The 18,761-nt window shown below is 37.8% G+C and overlaps 2 protein-coding genes across 5 annotated transcripts in view; both read right to left on the reverse strand.

Moving 5' to 3' along the window:
* Positions 1-11,924, reverse strand: part of PTPRB (protein tyrosine phosphatase receptor type B) — a 126,854-nt gene extending 114,930 nt beyond the window's left edge. The window contains exons 1-3 of one of the 2 annotated variants that reach the window (XM_023226528.2): positions 11,609-11,924; positions 11,282-11,513; positions 9,618-10,013 (exon numbers count right to left, since the gene is read on the reverse strand). In XM_023226528.2, coding sequence (XP_023082296.1) covers positions 9,618-10,013; positions 11,282-11,336 — 451 coding nt within the window. In that variant the 5' untranslated portion in view covers positions 11,337-11,513; positions 11,609-11,924. Of the gene's footprint in view, positions 1-9,617; positions 10,014-11,281 lie in introns of both variants that reach the window. The other variant, XM_023226527.2, reaches the window with a different exon arrangement.
* A 110-nt stretch (positions 11,925-12,034) lies between these two features.
* Positions 12,035-18,761, reverse strand: part of PTPRR (protein tyrosine phosphatase receptor type R) — a 292,728-nt gene continuing 286,001 nt past the window's right edge. For all 3 annotated transcript variants that reach the window (XM_023226530.1, XM_023226531.2, XM_023226532.1), the window contains one exon: positions 12,035-13,244. In XM_023226530.1, the coding sequence (XP_023082298.1) occupies positions 13,151-13,244 (94 nt within the window). In that variant the 3' untranslated portion in view covers positions 12,035-13,150. The remainder of the gene's footprint in view (positions 13,245-18,761) is intronic.

Consider the following 18,761-nt stretch of genomic DNA (forward strand, 5'->3'; position numbering starts at 1 on the left):
CTATCTATCTATCTATCTATCTATCTATCTATCTATCTATCTATCTATCTAGTTGGCTCTTTGAATCTGCGGGTTCCTCATCGGTGGATTCAATCAATTGCAGATCAAAAATATTAGGAAAAAAATGGATGGTTGCATCTGTGCTGAACAGGTACAGACATTTTTTCCTTGTCATTATTTGCTAAACAATACAACAACTATTTATATTTACATTGTGTTAGGTGTTATTAGTAATCTAGAGATAACTTAAAGTATACAGGAGAACGTGTGTATGTTATATGTAAACACTGCATCATTTTATATAAGGAATTTGAGCATCCTTGGATTTTGATGCCTGCAGGAGGTGCTGGAACCCACCCTCTATGTTACTAAGGGATGACTGTACACACACACACACATACGTGTGTGTGTGCATTAAATAAGATTTGACTGGAACAGATGGGAATGATAATGGACTAAGTAATTATTTGAAAGGGTTAAAAGAATAATTAACATTTCAGAAAATATAATTAGTGAAATAATTATACACCTAAAAATACATATCTAAATTACTTTTAAAGACCCATGATTAGAAGGAAAGTAAAATTAATAAATGGAAATTGATACCAAGACATAGCATAGTAAAACACTAAAGCATAGCACAGGGAAAAATTAGATGAAAAAAATTGAAAGGCTGACTAAAGCAAAGAAATATGTTTCAACAGCCAACTATTACTCAACAATTCTACCATGTGTTGCATTATGAAGATGTGCTTGTTTTACCTGATACCCCATGTTTCCTTTAGGAGAAAAGACTGAAATAGTAGGGTGGAAGTAAGGCATACTGGGTGGAGGAGGAAGAGTGGCTCCAAAGTTCAGGGCTATCAGGCTATAAGGAGAGGTGTCGAATCTGAGACTAAACAGAGTCAGGGAAAGGGGAGCTGGAAAGGGGGTGGATAACTTGGCATGCGCAAGACTGACTTGTCCATTAGACACAACAGGCACAGTGATTAGGGCCCAGGATAATTTTAGGGCAACACAATCATTTAATTTGTTTGAAAATAAAACAGAAACTTTAGAGTCAAAGAAAACGTTTTAACTTTTTCATAGATGAGGAAAAATGAGAATTTTAGGCTACATGAAAATCTATTATTTTACTTTTATTTTTTTCAGTAGAGGAAAGGGACCACAGAGGCAAAAGAACCCAGGGCCCATGCGAGTCATATATAGCCCTGTGTGTGCCCTGATAAGTTCAGTGATTTGTCACAGGTTGAATATGGTTGGGGAATGCTGGATGCTATACCTGCTATCTTCAGTGATCACATAAATCATATATCAATAATCACTGATAACATTATTTTCAGACATTATATTTAAAAATGGTCCACTACAAGGCCCATGTTGCTACAATGATGCAAGAAGAAAAACCCTAAAATGACTGTGACAGCCAATTTAGTCCAAATAGGGTTTCTATACACAAAAGGCACTTTCTGTTTTGCTTTGTTTTTCCCCACAAGTACTTCTGCCAGCCATTAAAGCCAACAACTTCTATGAAAACTTTTTTCCCAAGGGTGTATATGATTGCTTATCTTTTACAATGTTCACACATTTTATTCCCTCTCCCAAATCACTACAACTAAACAATTACTTTAACTAGCCGTTATATTGAGCCTGCCAACAATATGGTGTAGTTCATCAGCAAAATCTCTTTTAGGGATTTCACCAGCTCAGCTATATCAGGGACACTTGAAAATTTGCCTACAAATATTTGCCTGCTTTCCAGTGCTGCCCTTGAAATTAAAAAAGAAAATTCCTGCCCTCAGATAAAGAAGTGATTTGAATCAATAAATCTGAATTGAATGGTGAATAAATGCTGATTGGCTGGCTGACATTCTATATTCAGTGTTACTTTCTTCACAATATGAAATGTCTGAGTGAAAAATAACAATTTTAGACAATTGGCTAGCTTTTTATAAATGTAAGGAGACTTGACATTCCTTCAAAAAGTTATCCAAACCATGGATGGGCTTCTGCACCCTTCAACTAGAAGTCCTCAAATGACATAGACATGGCCTATCTGCCAATGGATTTGCATGAATGTTTTTGAAACCAGTTCCAAGTTTATAATGTTTTAATTTCCCCCTGGCAAGGAATATTTGCTTAGATCTAGTAGCAAACCAGTAATTTCCTTTGAGTAAATTTCCCTGTTTCCATACAGATGTGAAGGCCAAGGCATGAGAAATTTTCCCCATCCGATAGATTCATAAAACTTCATTAATTGGACCACTGTAACCTTTATTGTCTGCTTGGGGCCAGTACTATTTCTTGCTGGAATAGATGCAACTGTAACTCTTTTTTCTTTTAGAGATAGGGTCTCGCTGTGTTGCCCAAGTTGGTCTTGAACTCCTGGCATCAAGCAATCCTTCCACCTCGGCCTCCCAGAGTGCTGGGGTTATAGGCATGAGCCACTGTGCCTGGTCAACTGTAACATTTGATTGCTTGGTGAGTTTAAAAATTATACTTGGATTGCACAGAAGACAAAAGCAATAATTTATGATGCCATACACTAACTATTCATGGCATTCCTGAAAGTAGTCCTGAAAGCTTTATTTTTCCTTTTTCGTTTACTGTTCTGATATTAAACACTTTGCACAAAGTTGAAACATTTATTTATATAATCAGGAAGAAGAAGTAGTTAGTAATAATGGTGATAGCTAAACTATTAATATGATAAACTCTTGTGTGCCCCCAAAAGACTGTTTAAAAATATGCAACTTTAAAATTACACTTGAAACATTTTTTTTAAGAATGAATGCTTAGCCCTCAGCAAATGTAAAACAAAAGAAATCACAACAAACTGTCTCTCAGACCATAGTGCAATCAAATTAAGACTCAGGATTAAGAAACTCAAGGCCGAGCGCGGTGGCTCAAGCCTGTAATCCCAGCACTTTGGGAGGCCGAGACGGGCGGATCACGAGGTCAGGAGATCGAGACCATCCTGGCCAACATGGTGAAACCCCATCTCTACTAAAAAAATACAAAAAACTAGCCGGGTGAGGTGGCGGGCTCCTGTAGTCCCAGCTACACGGGAGGCCGAGGCAGGAGAATGGCATAAACCCGGGAGGCGGAGCTTGCAGTGAGCTGAGATCTGGCCACTGCACTCCAACCTGGGCGACAGAGCGAGACTCCGTCTAAAAAAAAAAAAAAAAAAAAAAAAAGAAACTCACTCAAAACTGCACAACTACATGGAAACTAAACAACCTGCTCCTGACTGACTACTGGGTAATAACAAAATGAAGGCAGAAATAAAGATGTTCTTTGAAACCAATGAGAACAAAGACACAATGTACAGAATCTCTGGGACACATTTAAAGCAGCGTGTAGAGGGAAATTTATAGCACTAAATGCCCACAAGAGAAAGCAGGAAAGATCTAAAATTGACAACCTAACATCACAATTAAAAGAACTAGAGAAACAACAGCAAACACATTCAAAAGCTAGCAGAAGGCAAGAAATAACTAAGATCAGAGCAGAACTGAATGAGATAGAGACACAAAAAACCCTTCAAAAAATCAATGAATCCAGGAGCTGTTTTTCTGAAAAGATCAACGAAATCGATAGACTGCTAGCAAGACTAATAAAGAAGAAAAGAGAGAAGAATAAAATAGACACAATAAAAAATGATAAAGGGGATATCACCACTGACCCCACAGAAATACAAACTACCATCAGAGAATACTATAAATACCTCTATGCAAATAAAACAAAATCTAGAAGAAATGGATACATTCCTGGATGCATAATGTGTCCAAGACTAAACCAGGAAAAAGTGCAATCTCTGAATAGACCAATAACAGGTTCTGAAATTGAGGCAATAATTAATAGCCTACCAACCAAAAACAGTCCAGAACCAGATGAATTCATAGCCGAATTCTACCAGAGGGACAAAGAGGAGCTGGTACCATTCCTTCTGAGACTATTTCAATCAATAGAAAAAGAGGGAATCCTCCCTAACTCATTTTATGAGGCCAGCATCATCCTGATACCAAAGCCCGGCAGAGACACAACAACAAAAAAAGAGAATTTTAGACCAATATCCCTGATGAACATCGATGCAAAAATCCTCAATAAAATACTAGCAAACCGAATCGAGCAGCATATCAAAAAGCTTATCCACCATGACCAAGTCAGCTTCATCCCTGGGATGCAAGGCTGTTTCAACATATGCAAATCAATAAATGTAATCCATCATATAAACAGAACCAATGACAAAAACCACATGATTATCTCAATAGATGCAGAAAGGGCCTTTGACAAAATTCAACAGCCCTTCATATTAAAAACTCTCAATAAACTAGGTATTGATGGAACATATCTCAAAATAATAAGAGCTATTTATGACAAACCCACAGTCAATATCATACTGAATGGGCAAAAACTGTAAGTATTCCCTCTGAAAACCAGCATAAGACAAGGATGCCCTGTCTCACCACTCCTATTCAACATAGTGTTGGGAGTTCTGGCCAGGGCAATCAGGCAAGAGAAAGAAATAAAGGGTATTCAATTAGGAAAAAAGGAAGTCAAATTGTCCCTGTTTGCAGATGACATGATTATATATTTAGAAAACCCCATAGTCTCAGCTTTGGGCTGAGATTTTGGATCTCCTGAAGCTATTAAGCAACTTCAGCAAAGTCTCAGGATACAAAATCAATGTGCGAAAATCAGAAGCATTCCTATACACCAATAACAAACAGAGAGCCAAATCATGAGTGAACGCTCATTCACAATTGCTTCAAAGAGAATAAAACACCTAGGAATCCAGCTTACAAGGGATGCGAAGGACCTCTTCAAGGAGAACTATAAACCACTGCTCAACGAAATAAAAGAAGACACAAACAAATGGAAGAACATTCCATGATCATGGATAGGAAGAATCAATATTGCGAAAATGGCCATACTGCCCAAGGTAATTTATAGATTCAATGCCATACCCATCAAACTACCAATGACTTTCTTCACAGAATTGGAAAAAACTACTTTAAAGTTCATATGGAACCAAAATAGAGGCCACATTGCCAAGACAATCCTAAGCCAAAAGAACAAAGCTGGAGGCATCACGCTACCTGACTTCACACTGTATGACAAGGCTACAGTAACCAAAACAGCGTGGTACTGGTACCAAAACAGAGATATAGACCAATGGAACATAACAGAGGCCTCAGAAATAACAGCACACATCTACAACCATCTGAAATTTGACAAACCTGACAAAAACAAGAAATGGGGAAAGGATTCCCTATTTAATAAAAGGTGATTGGAAAAACTGGCCAGCCATATGTAGGAAGCTGAAAATGGATCCCTTCCTTACACCTTATACAAAAATTAATTCAAGGTGGATTAAAGACTTAAATGTTAGACCTAAAACCATAAAAACCCTAGACGAAAACCTAGGCAATACCATTCAGGACATAGGCATGGACAAAGACTTCATGACTAAAACACCAAAAGCAATGACAACAAAGGCCAAAATAGACAAATGGCATCTAATTAAACTAAAGAGCTTCTGCACAGCAGAAGAAACTACCATTAGAGTGAACAGGCAGCCTACAGAATGGGAGAAAATTTTTTCAATCTACCCATCTGACAAAGGGGTAATATCCAGAATCTGCAAAGAACTTAAACAAATTTACAAGAAAAAAACAAACAACTGCATCAAAAAGTGGGCAAAGGATATGAAGAGACACTTCTCAAAAGAAGATATTTATGCAGCCAACAGACACATGAAAAAATGCTCATCATCACTGGTCATCAGAGAAATGCCAATCAAAACCACAATTAGACACCATCTCGTGCCAGTTAGAATGGCGATCATTAAAAAGTCAGGAAACAACAGATGCTGGAGAGGATGTGGAGAAATAGGAATGCTTTTACACTGTTGATGGTAGTGTAAATTAGTTCAAGCATTGTGGAAGACAGTCTGGCGATTCCTCAAGGATCTAGAACTAGAAGTACAATTTGAACCAGCCATCCCATCACTGGGTATATACCCAAAGGATTCTAAATCATGCTACTATAAAGACACATGCACATGTGTTTATTGTGGCACTATTCACAATAGCAAAGACTTGGAACCAACCCAAATGTCCATCAATGATAGACTGGATTAAGAAAATGTGGTACATATACACCATGGAATACTATGCAGCCATAAAAAAAAATGATGAGTTCATGTCCTTTGCAGGGACATGGATGAAGCTAGAAACCATCATTCTCAGCAAACTATCGCAAGGACAGAAAACCAAACATCGCATGTACCACTCATAGGTGGGAATTGAACAACGAGAACACTTGGACACAGGGCAGGGAACATCACACACCGGGGCCTGGGGCCTGTCGGGGGAGGGGGGCTCGGGGAGGGATAGCACTGAGAGAAATGCCTAGTGTAAATGACGAGTTGATGGGTGCAGCCAACCAACATGACACATGTATACCTATGAAACAAACCTGCACGTTATGCACATGTACGCTAGAACTTAAAGTATAATTTTTTTAAAAAAAGAATGAGTGCTTAATGTGACATACTGGCAAGGACATATATTGGAAAGGAAAGTACTTTCTTCTCTCTATATTCTATTGCAATTACCTATTTATTTACTTATCTGATTTCCCCATTACTCTAAGGAATAAGACGTATTTAATGATTTTCAACCTTGGTTGCACATCAGAATCACCTAGAAAGTACTTTAAAAATACAATACCTGATTTAGTCAGCTTAGAGGTTTTGTACTCCAGTATTAGTTAAAAGCTGCCATGTGAGTCTAATATGCAGCTTGGGTTAAAAATCCCTAGTGGAGGGTACCTTAGTACTAGCACAAGCTCTGGCACATAGTAGGTGTTAAATAAATATTACCTGGAAACTTGAATACAATCATTAATGTGTCTTTTATGAAACAAATATGAAACATGTGGTTTAGAGTTTTACCTTCATAGGTCTGCTTTCTTTTACTGAAGAACACACAAAAAAATTCACATCCCATGGATGAACAACACATGTATTTGTGCTGCTTTAGATTATAATACTTAGTTATCAACTTAAACAATGATTTGGAATCATTCATTGCAAACATATGAATGCATTTCGGTTAATTTTTCACAGTAGCTACTCTACTCTAGCAAGTCAGTGAGCTCTCATGATATAGGTCTACAAGTATCATTCTTAATCTTTTATCAGGGCTAGGCATGGTGATTCACGCCTGTAATCCCAGTACTTCGGGAGGCTGAGGTGGGAGGATCACTTGAGCCCAAGAGTTGGAGGTTACAGTGAGCTATGTTCACATCATGGCTCCCCTGCCTGGACAACACAGCAAGACTTTGTTTCTAAAAACAAAAACCAAAAAACAAAAAAACCCCACAATGGCATTTAAGATGGAGCAGAAAAATGTATCTGTTAGCTTATAATTGTGTTAAAGCAAAAGTATGTGTTATACTTACGTATACACAAATATAAGGGTGTTTTTGTACCACAATTGTGCAAATTTCAACTTCTGCTTTTTCTAGAAATTCATTTCTTTCCCCAACACATATTATCAGGCATTTTTTTGAATATAGCATTGTTCAGTGATTAATTGCAAATGGCTTATTCTAGGTAACTTATTTTTGAAGTCCATTACTAGACATTTGTATGAGGGTCATAGGAGGTAGTTTTTCTACGAATTATCTTTTGTCTTGAATAACTCACCACTGAATCCATATCTACTTTTTTTAAAAGTTCCAACTAAGTAATCTTATGTTAGATAAGGTTTGATTGGGCTTTGGGGATGAATCTCACTTCTTGTGAAGATTACAAATGGAATTGTTATATTCCAAATGGAATATTTGTAATGTTCCATTACGCTGGATATTACAAATGGCATAGTTATAATGTTTCTATATTATTTAGGAGAGGCCTTCATAGATGAACCACAGGAAAGGTATTGTACAAATTGGTGCTATATGCTGAATATTTTCTGATAAATTTTAATTTTCTAATTGGTTTTTTATCTTATTCTCATAAGCAGAAATGATATAAGAATAGAAACTATAACTCTCAACCTTTATTGTAACAAAGCATACACCTTATTGTAGAAAAGTGTAACACGTTCAACTGGTATCTAGTTAAATGCTTGTTTTAACTTACAGAATGAATGAGAAAAAATTGTCCAAAGATTACCATGGTGGAAAAACTAATATAGGCCTCAAAAATCAATACCTAATGAAAAGACTTAACAATACAGTGGATGCTGATCTCCATATTTGATTATGGATCAAAATTTTCTGGTGATTAATAAATATCAAGTATTATGCACAAATCCAGATTTCCTGAAACAGAATCTTGGAGGTGGTTGTAGAGGGAAAAATGGTGGGAAAGAATCCTGGGAATGTGTATTTTTTTTTATTTGTATTTTTAATTCTGGGGTACATGTGCAGGGTGTGCAGGTTTGTTACATAGGTAAACGTGTGCCGTGGTGCTTTGTTGCACCTATCAACCATCACCTAGGAATTAAGCCCAGCATGCATTAGCTACGGGAATGTGTATTTTTAGTAAGCCCTTCCTTTTCTACCCCACGTGATTCTTATGCAAGTCATGGGGCAAGTCTGCGGTCAAGCATTTGAGAATCTCTGGTATAGTGAAATGTACACTGAACAAAGAGTTTAAAAACTTAGGCTCTAATCATAGATCTGGGACAAATTACTTAACTCTGACAAATTTGTCTTCTTAGTGAGGCGCTTCATTTCTTGATAACTTTTCCCATACTTTGTAAGGTCCATTGTTGCCTAATATATTGTGATTCATCAGTTTTATCTTTCATGACTTCCTAAAGCAAACCTCTAATAGAGGAGTAAATACACAATAACATGATTAACTTCAAGAGAAGATTAAACTGCCTATATATTTCACAAGAAAAATTCCTAGCTCAGGACTGAACTGTGTCCTGCACCAGGAGCTCACGCATGTATATAACATGTTTTTACCTGTGTCCATTATCTGGGTTATATCCATTAATGGTCAATAAATTAGAAAAATCTATGGCTTCCCATTGATTCTTAACATTTCAAAAGCATGTTACCTCCAAAAGATATCTACTCCTAAACATCAATATAAGAGATTTGCAAAAACACACCTATCTTCCAGTCTTATCAAGCACCATTCTGATGTTCTAATAATTTCTTATAATCAGCAAATAGAAGTGTCTGTCAATAAAATCTAATAATTTCCTGATTACTGACTTTAGTCATTACATATATATGCTGTGTATATGCCTAGATCCATATTCCTACATCTAACAGTGCTTAACCATATTATTGGCAGAGAAGAGAGGCTCATGAAATATTTGTGGAATTAATAAAAGAAGCAAGACAAGAAGGGAAGGAAGAACAAGCAATAGAAAAAGTTGGGCTTATTTTAATGAGGGTAATGAAGTCTTCCATCATTGGGCACTTCACCATCCACCTCCATTAGCTTATGAACCTTCCATAGGAAATATGTTGGGGCATGTGGACTTCCCTTAAATGTAAAAAAACAAAACAAAACAAAACAAAAAAACCCAAGATATTTAGTAGAAAGACTTTCAGGATTCGTTCTGAAAGGAATAGCTCACCTTTTTTTAAACAGAGGCTTTCATTGACCAGTTTTCCCTCCTTGTTGACGTCTATTTTCATCCAGCTATGGAGGTATTTCCTGGCCTTCTTGACCACTACTCTGGAGCCTTGTTTCTGGAGAAAGAGAGACGTATTTTCCACCTCAAGGAAGCCTTCCTGATCATAGCAGGTCCATCGGGGTGCCTGGGAACAGCAGTCCAAGATGGCTGAGCGGGAGGGGCCACGAGAGGAGTTGGAGATGGCCAAGCATAGTGTAGATTTAACATGAAGGAGCTTTTCATCCTCAGTCCACATCCACTGCTGGTTCTGGATGGTCCTATTGCATGAGCCCACGACCACTTTCTCATTTTTGAAAAGACACTGTTGTTTCTGGACATGGACAATCTGAAACCCTTCTGGAAGATGAAAAGCTCATAAAGCACTAGGTAGCAAATTATGAGGCCCATTAGAAAACGGAAGAACCCACCCACAAATGAGCTGAATAAAATCACTAGTTTTACTTATATTTTGTTATTGCTATCATTTCAAGTGAATACTCGCATATTTAACACGTGATTTAAAATTCCAAAGCTGACGATGTAAAATGTCAATATGTCACACTTAATGCCCCATCTTTTTTTTTTTTTTTAAATTTTCACATGCTTTAGGGGACAAAAACACACCTCTTATTGGAAAATGAAAGGAAGCCTGGAAAGAAACAAAATCATCCAAAGTATACAGTATATTTTAGCCCAATTAGTTAGATATGCTGAAGTTATGAAACGCTCAGCTCCCTTTTTAAACATTTGACATATTCGATATAACCTTCCTCCCCTACCTTAAAAAGGTACCCCTTTTTCCAGTCTTTAAATTCACATTGCAGTATTTGTATATAAATTTCATAGTTTGAATAACAATTTTAAAAAATTGCATACATTTATCAAAAAATAAAACAAATGTTCCCACTTCTCCAAGCACAACCTCCTAGCTAATTGCAGCCCATGAAAGTATTGATTATCACAAACTAAATTTCCTTTAGTCATGGAGAGGAACATTTCTCTATTTTATGACAATATCTACAGTTTTCTCTCAAATACTAATAGATCTTTTAAAAATCATCATTTTCTAATGTAAGAAAATTAAACATCCGATTGCTAAACATCAGTATTAAAATGCAAGATATTCTGGCTCAGAAACAATTTTCAATGAGGTTTTACTTAAATTGCCCAGCTCGCTCATGAAAATGTTCAGCCTTGCCAAATGACAACTTCCAAATAAAACACACTACATTTCATCACCCACTTTAATCATATTTCTTCCATTTTCTTTAACACAAAAGAAAATAAAACTATAACCGGGTTGGAAAAAAGCTTGGGGAAAGCCACAGACTGTTATATAACACAGACTTTTCCTCGGGGTTCCTTATGCTCTGCTCTAAATGTATCATTTCAGGGGCTGCCTCAAGCATTGGAGGATGAGAGGAGAACATTTATTTTCTTTCGGAGAGAAATCTCAACAGTGTGGGCATAGCTGGCTCCTTTTATTCCCGCTTTTCATCGTCTTTGGCTAAACTGCCATGGAGACCTGGCCCCTTCCACCTCATTTCAGACACTTTTCAAAGACCAGAGACTCCTTGGCTAGATCTGGAAGAAATGCCTCAGGAAACTGAGGCAGACTCACTCACCTGAGTTCCTGAAGATCAAGCAGGTAAGAATCACCATGTAAAAGTCAGCCTCCATTTTCCACTTAGCAACTGTTCATGCTTCGCTTGGGAAAAAAAAAAATTCTCCCAGATAAGAGAAGCAAAGACTAGGAAGGAAATGTGCCTTCATGGTGGGGGGAAAAGTCAGTGACGAGCACTTCCTCCTATTGAATTGTTTGGGGAAGTTTTACACCAGTGTCCTTTTGTCTGTTTCCTTAGAAAGAAGGGATTATGATTACCTCTCTTTTTTTTTTTATGTAGAAAATATTCCAGCCTTCAAGGGCAGAGTAAATCTCATTAAGAACTCACCTACCTTTCCTTTGGCGTGTGACTACTTCTTAACCTCAAGAAGAAAGAAAGGAATTGTAATCTTAGATAATTGAATGTTCCTGAAACATTACATCTCTTCAGGTGATGTGATTCTGCTGAATAAACACAAGCCATGTAATTCATGAGGGTCTATGACAAGTGACATAAAGACATAAACACGTACTGTTTGTATAATGATATGCTGCGAGTCTACTGAGGAAAACCACATAATGATGGCACTTCTAGATCATTATCTCCCAAGTGATGACAATATTACACTTTGAGATCGTCATCTTCACTGGGGAGATGCAGACACTAAAATTAAACCCATCACATTATGTACTTTGGTCTTCCCCAAACAGATGATGGCCTCTTTCCAACTAGAAAAAAAAAAAAAAGAAAGAAAAAAAAAAGAATATGCTTTACTCAGTGTTTAGTATTAAGAGTTTATTGGCAGTATGAAACAAAGTCAACATTGCTGCATCAAAAATTCATATTTGAGCAGAACAGCTAGTGTTTGCTGAGGGTAGTTATTTGAATTTTTTTGTCTCTTGAAGGTTGAAACCTTTCAGAAATGTAAGGACATACATGGAAATGTCCTTATAAGGAACCTCTGAAAATGGGACAGGTTATATCATTCCTGAAGGCATATACATTTTGTTGAGAGAGAGAGTCCAGGTAGATAGCATATTCAAAAATCCCTTCTTAGCAAAAGAGTGACACGTAGTTAAAATTTTTGATACTTCATAGTTGCTACAAATTTGTTTTTCCGTTTTAAAGTAAAATGACTCACGATGTAGAAATACAGTGGATAGAGTTCTGGAGCAGAAGCCGCCTCTATGACCAATAAGAGAGAGTAAATACATATATACCCAATGACAATCATTGTGCTCTGTAATTGTTTGATAGGAGGTACTATAAATACACATTTAATAGGTAATATTATCAAGACACATTTCCATATAAAATAGTTACTGCTTTTTGATTTTTGTTTTTCAAAAACAAAGACCTATTTGTTAAAAATCCATTATCAACCACTTGCAACTTTAGCAGCAAGATTCTGGTAACTGAGAAAGGTAATAGCACTTCAAAACAGGAACAGTTTAACAGCTGACAGTCCATTCACAAGACAGATTTTGCAAACATTAAAGCATCTAACACATAATACGAATGTCTTCAGCAGCTCATCCAGTCATCATCTGATGACATTTATTACTGAATATTACATACATACATTCTGTGTGGCAGATAGAGTTCGTACAGACAAAACAAAATCTGCCTTAGGCTGTGTGAGAAACCTATCTTACCTCCATCATCAAAAAACCTTCGAAATAATTTGGGGGATGCTTACAAATGCATTCATATACACAAGGAGCTGGCAATCTTAAATATGTTGCCCAGTCTTCCACGACCCATGCCATACGTTGTCTTCAAAGCCTCTCCTTCCCTCCATTGCAGGAAGCTCCTTCTAGAAGCCTTGGGTGGGTAATTTGACTAATCACCCACATCAAGAGATTGATGGTCTGACAAGTCTTCAATGACTCACTGAACAGTCTCTGCTGAAAGTCTGCTCTCATACAGGCACAGAGCATGGTGCACAAATTCATACTGCTCACTGGTTTGCACCATTCCACCTCTGCAAGGAAGAAATCACAAAATAACTTCATTTTGCTAAAATCTTGCAATTTCAAGTAACACGGAGATTACATCCAAGCTAGGGTGTTATGTCAAAGACACATAGAACAGTCGACCTAGTGGTTCTTTTGTTATTCCTCTAACCTGTGTCCAAATGTCTCAACTATCAAAGTGAACATGCTAATGTATATAAAGGGCTTAACACAGTCCCTGGCGCACAGTAGGCATGTGATTAATTTTACTTATGTAACATTACTGGGGAGGTGGTAAGTCTAATGATCAAGTACTTGGATTTGGCATCAGCCAAGGTGAGTTCAAATCCCTCCTCTGCCAATTCTTAGCCGGATGTTCTTGGACAAATTCCCAAAACCCCTTGCACTTTAGTTTCCTACTCTCTTAAAGCAGGATAGTAAGAGTAACTACTTTGTAAGGTTGCTGTGAAGGTTAAAGAGATTCAGTGTAGCTGATGTATTGATATTACTTCTGAGGTGCCTCATGATTCATCTCGTGTTAAAATGGTTTATACATTTGGCTTAAAATTGATTGACGGAGACAAACCAAACCAAACTCATCTGCAAAATGTTGCTCTTTCTACAAGTAAAAATAAGTCTACCTTGGAATGGTTTATTTGAATATGTTGTATGGAAGCAACCTTAGCCTTTGGGTGTACTGGGTGTCTAAACACAATAGTGGGCGAGTCCTTAAATGAGTTGAAAAAAGGGAATTGGCTCTGCTCTGGCATTTTCCTCTCGGTTATTACCATTATCATTAGCTGCTCAGCACCCTTCTTGTCAATGGATTCATAGAAGGCACTTGGCTTCATGAGAAATAATGGTGCTTCTCATTATGTTTTTATATACGTAATACCTATATCACATTTTCCCCCTTCATAATTATGATCCTTTTTTTGTTTCGGTTTTTGAGACGAGGACTCCCGAATTGCTTAGGCTGTCATGCAGTGGCATGATCACAGCTCAGTGCAGCCTCGACTTCCTGGGATCAAGCAATTCTCCCACCTCAGACTCTGGAGTAGCTGGGACTACAGGCACCACCACACCTGGACAATTTTTTGATTGTTTTTTCTTGTAGAGACAAGGTCTCACTATGTTGCCCAGGCTGGTCTCCTGGACTCAAGTGATCCTCTTGTCTCGGGCTCCCAAAGTGATAGAATCACAGGCGTGAACCACGGCGTCCAGCCCTATAATTATGACTTTTTAGCTTGACAAAGTTACAAGACATTAATATGTTACTTACTATTCCTGCTCACTGTATAAAAGCATCACTGTCGGTAACTATTTGAAGTCTTGTAAAGTCTCTGTAACTCTGCAATCATGCAATAAATCTTATCTTTTAGTTTAACTCCATGTTTTAACCAGATTTTTCCAAGTGGCTGTTAGTATCATTCAAAATAACTTTGATTATTTAGGCACTTCAACTTAAAAACAAGATATCTTGTCTCACTGTAACAAGACTTCTAGTTAATGGTAATAATAAAAACTGGGCTTGTATCTATGTTTATTTGTCAACATATGTCAATTTTAAAGGCAGTAAAACTTCCCTGTTTTAAACAGTGATTCCCCAGGAAAATTAACATGATGTCAAAATGATGTATTTGGCAAAAAATAAAGAGGTAAATTCACAGTTTTTGGTGACAGCAACTTATTGACAGAAGTATTTGATTGGTCTTTCTCCCCTAGAACTGTACATTTTGTTGCACTGAAGGCAACCGTCTGGGCAAAGTATTCCTTGGTCAGAAGTGAACAACAGAAATGGCCAGCTGAGAATGTGGTAATGGTTTCTCTTCTTAACTGTATGATGACATCTGGGCTCACCTAAAATCATAGCAGGTGTTCTGAAGATGCTGGCTTGAACTGTGAAGCTTGGGAGACACCACCACAGTAAATATTAGGGTAGCTCCAGGGAGCTGAGAGGTGCCTCCCTTTCTCTGGCATTTGCACAGCTCAGAGCACCATTACTCCCGCTTGAGCTGCAGACAGTATGTGGAAGCTTCTATGTGCTCCACCTCTTAGGCTCTGGTCTGTCAACTTCCTCTCACCATTTACCTCACTTTGAGGCAAGATTTTCCCCTTCTTGTATGTTCTGGTCAGCACTGGTATTTACATATCCAACTGGTGAATGAATGGAGACACAGTTTAGATTTTAATAACTGTTTTGCCCTAAGTGGGCCAGTGGTGTAATTTAATGGTTGGAGTATATTTACTATGACATTCTGTTCACTAAATCAAGGTTGTTTTAGCCAGTGAAGGTGGTGAAGATGGAGAAACATACTCATTAATTGTGGGCTGGCAAAATTCTTGCAGGTCTGAAGGCTTCAGGAAGGTATTATGAAAAATTCTCTTACCTCCCACTTAATTTGGAAAATAAAAATGAAAAAAAAGCGGAATCCTTAGAGATCATCTACTCTAGTCACTGAAAATATAGCTTTTTTAGAAATCTTGCAATTTTAGAGGCAGGCTTTTCCAAGGTTGGCAGGAAAACTTTTAAGACATCAACATGAAGCTTGCCCCTTTCTAACTTTCACCTCATTGGTCCAACTGAAATAACCCAAAAGAAGTCTTAAGGCTCCCCTGTAGTCACACAACAGCTCTCCAAAGGCTGGAAAACAGCCATCAAAGTCTTATAATCTTTTCTTCTTTAGACTAAACATCCTGTGGTCACTCAGTATTTCTGAACAGCCTGGTTTCTCTGTCACTCACCACTCTAGTCTCCCTCTTCTACAGGCTATTTTATCAAATACGACCTTCTTAGAGTGTTGTGTCTCCTCCTGATGAGATCTATGAAGTAGGCTTATTTTCTCCTCCAGCTGTACATTAGAGACCAATAGATTTGCGTTTGCGGGTGCATCAGGTGGTGAGGTCCACCAGGCTTACACAGTGCCTGGTGCTCCATAGTATTTTAAGGTATTAACTGATGGTGTAGATTAAATAAAAAGCCAACTGACATTTTTTGAATGTGGACATTACAGCTTTCTTCCATCCTGTAATTATGCTACTGAAGTTTTGAAACTAAATGCAAGCCTTTCTATTTATTCTTGTTAATTTCAATTTGTTAGTTTCAGCACAATGCTCTTGTTTACTGCATCACTATCTATCAGTCAATGTTAGTCTTCCATTTCTCACTCCCAGCATTGTGTCTCCCAGATATTTAACAAGGATCCCTTACATCTTTTTATCTAAGGCATTAAAAATATAGAAAAAGAGACAAAGTAGGGTCTTTAATATGAGTAAGCTGGTATCATGTTATATACTATCTAATCCCATTCTAAAATTATTTCCAACTAGGTTGTAGGTCCTTTAAAGACCTACAAGCATAATGGCATAGGCTTCTTCTACTTGTAACAATAAAAAGCACTTACCAGTCCTAGGTAAATACTTGTCAAATGAATAACCCAGGTCATGCTATTTTCATGTCATGTGAAAACAGATAAACTCTAGGCCAAAAGAAAGCAAAAGGTATTCCAGGATGCATTCACTGGAGGCTGGTTCAAATTCAAGAACTCATCATAATCATCTTTGAAAATATTAAATAAATGTCCTACTGCATATATTGATATGTAGAATACTCTGTTGGCTGGGTGCAGTGGCTCATGCCTGTAACCCCAGCACTTTGGGAGTGCTGAGTGGAACACTAGAGCCCAAAGTAGGAGGATCACTTGAGCTCAGGAGCTCGAAACCAGCCTGGGCAACATAGTTAGATCCTGTCTACAAATTAAAAGAAAAATTAGCTGGACATGGTGGTGTATGCCTGTGGTCCCAACTACACAGGAGGCTGAGGCGGGAGGATAGCATTTGCTCTATAACAGTTAATCCATTCTTACAAAGGTCAACAGAGTCTTCTTTCTTCTTATTTTTGATACAGGGTCTTGCTTTGTTGCCCAGGCTGGAGTGTAGTCATGCAGTCATAGCTCACTGAAGCCTTAGCCTCCAAGGCTCAGGTGATTCTCCCATCTCAGCCTCCCAAGTAGCTAGGATAATAGGTGCATGCCACCATACTGAGTTAATTTTTTCTGTTTTTTTTTTTAGAGATAGAACTTTGCCATGTTGCCCAAACTGGTCTTGAATTCCTAGGCTCAGGAAATCCTTCCACCTCAGCCTCCCAAAGTGCTGGGATTATAGGCATGAGCCACCATGCCTGGCAAATACAGTTTTTTAGATAGGCTGGTCATAGTAAAAAAAAAAAAGAAACAACTAAGAAGCTAGTACGGTGTCTGTACACAAAATATATTTATGGAATAAATGAATAAAGCTAGGTTAATTATGGAACTCTCAAGACAGCTCTCTAGTAATTCATCCTCAGGAGAGTTCTGACTTGGACTCCAGGAAGCCCTTAGGTCAGATAGGTTTCATGGATTTGCTGGTCTGTATCTATATTACCGATACAAAGTTCCCGATACAAAGTGCTTCTGGGAGGTGAGAAACAGGGGTGCTCTTTTTCTTACTTTTTCTTTTTCTTTTTAGGGCAGGGTCTCACTGTGTCATCCTGGCTGGATCATGGCTCACTGCAGCCTCAACCTCCCAGGTCAAGTGATCTCCTTAGCCTCCCAAGTACCTGGGACTACAGGTGCTCACCAATATGCATGCACCTTAAATTGCAAACAGAAGTGAAACTTAACTTGGGTTCATATCTGATAAATGCTTATGTTAGAACTAAACCATAACCCCAGCCAATCATAAGCACCCAACTCACATGTTATTATGTCACTAAAGACTTTCCAATACGGTACCTGAAAAAAGGCATTTATGTAATTGCAAACCAACCAAATAAATTCTTTATTTTGTTTCTGCACTTTCTCAATAAATACTTGCCTCTGGCATTTTGTCATAGGAACACTAAACCTCTTTTGGTCTGGTGTTTCCCAATGTATGACTGGCTTCTTACTAAATAAACTCTTTAAAATTTTATCGTGCCTCAGATATTTCTTTTCCAGTACCCATTTGTTTTCCCAGGAGGTATAATACATTAAGTGACAATACCTACTGCTGAGCAGGAGTTAGTTTACCAAAAAAGAGTAAAGTCAAATAAAAATGTCAAGGGAACCCCAGCTAGCTGAGAGAGTGGTGCCAAGTTCATTACCGGGGGGACCAGAGTGTGTTAAGAGGGAAAAAGACAGCATACACTGTTGTCAAGACAAATTCTGTCTCCACCACTTACTAGATATTTTACCCCACTACATAATCTCTGCAGTGCTCAGTTTTCTCATCTGCAAATGATGCGACAATAAAAACAATAGTTCCTACTTTACAGCATTGTTGTGAGAAATAAATGGGACAATCATTTAACATGTTTAGCACACAGCCAAGCACATATCAATACCATAAATGTCAACCATTATTATTGTTATTGTTACTCTTTGGTACCATCTGGTCAAACAGGACTGGTTAGGAGGCTCTGGAGGGAGGCCCCCAAGGACCCTGGAGAACCAAGAGCAAATCTGGCAGAGGACATTAGTTTGCCCATTAAGATCCAAATATCTTTCTAAATATTGACCAGCCTAGAA

Source organism: Piliocolobus tephrosceles, chromosome 10 (assembly GCF_002776525.5).
Source record: "Piliocolobus tephrosceles isolate RC106 chromosome 10, ASM277652v3, whole genome shotgun sequence".
NCBI classification, from domain to species: domain Eukaryota; kingdom Metazoa; phylum Chordata; class Mammalia; order Primates; family Cercopithecidae; genus Piliocolobus; species Piliocolobus tephrosceles.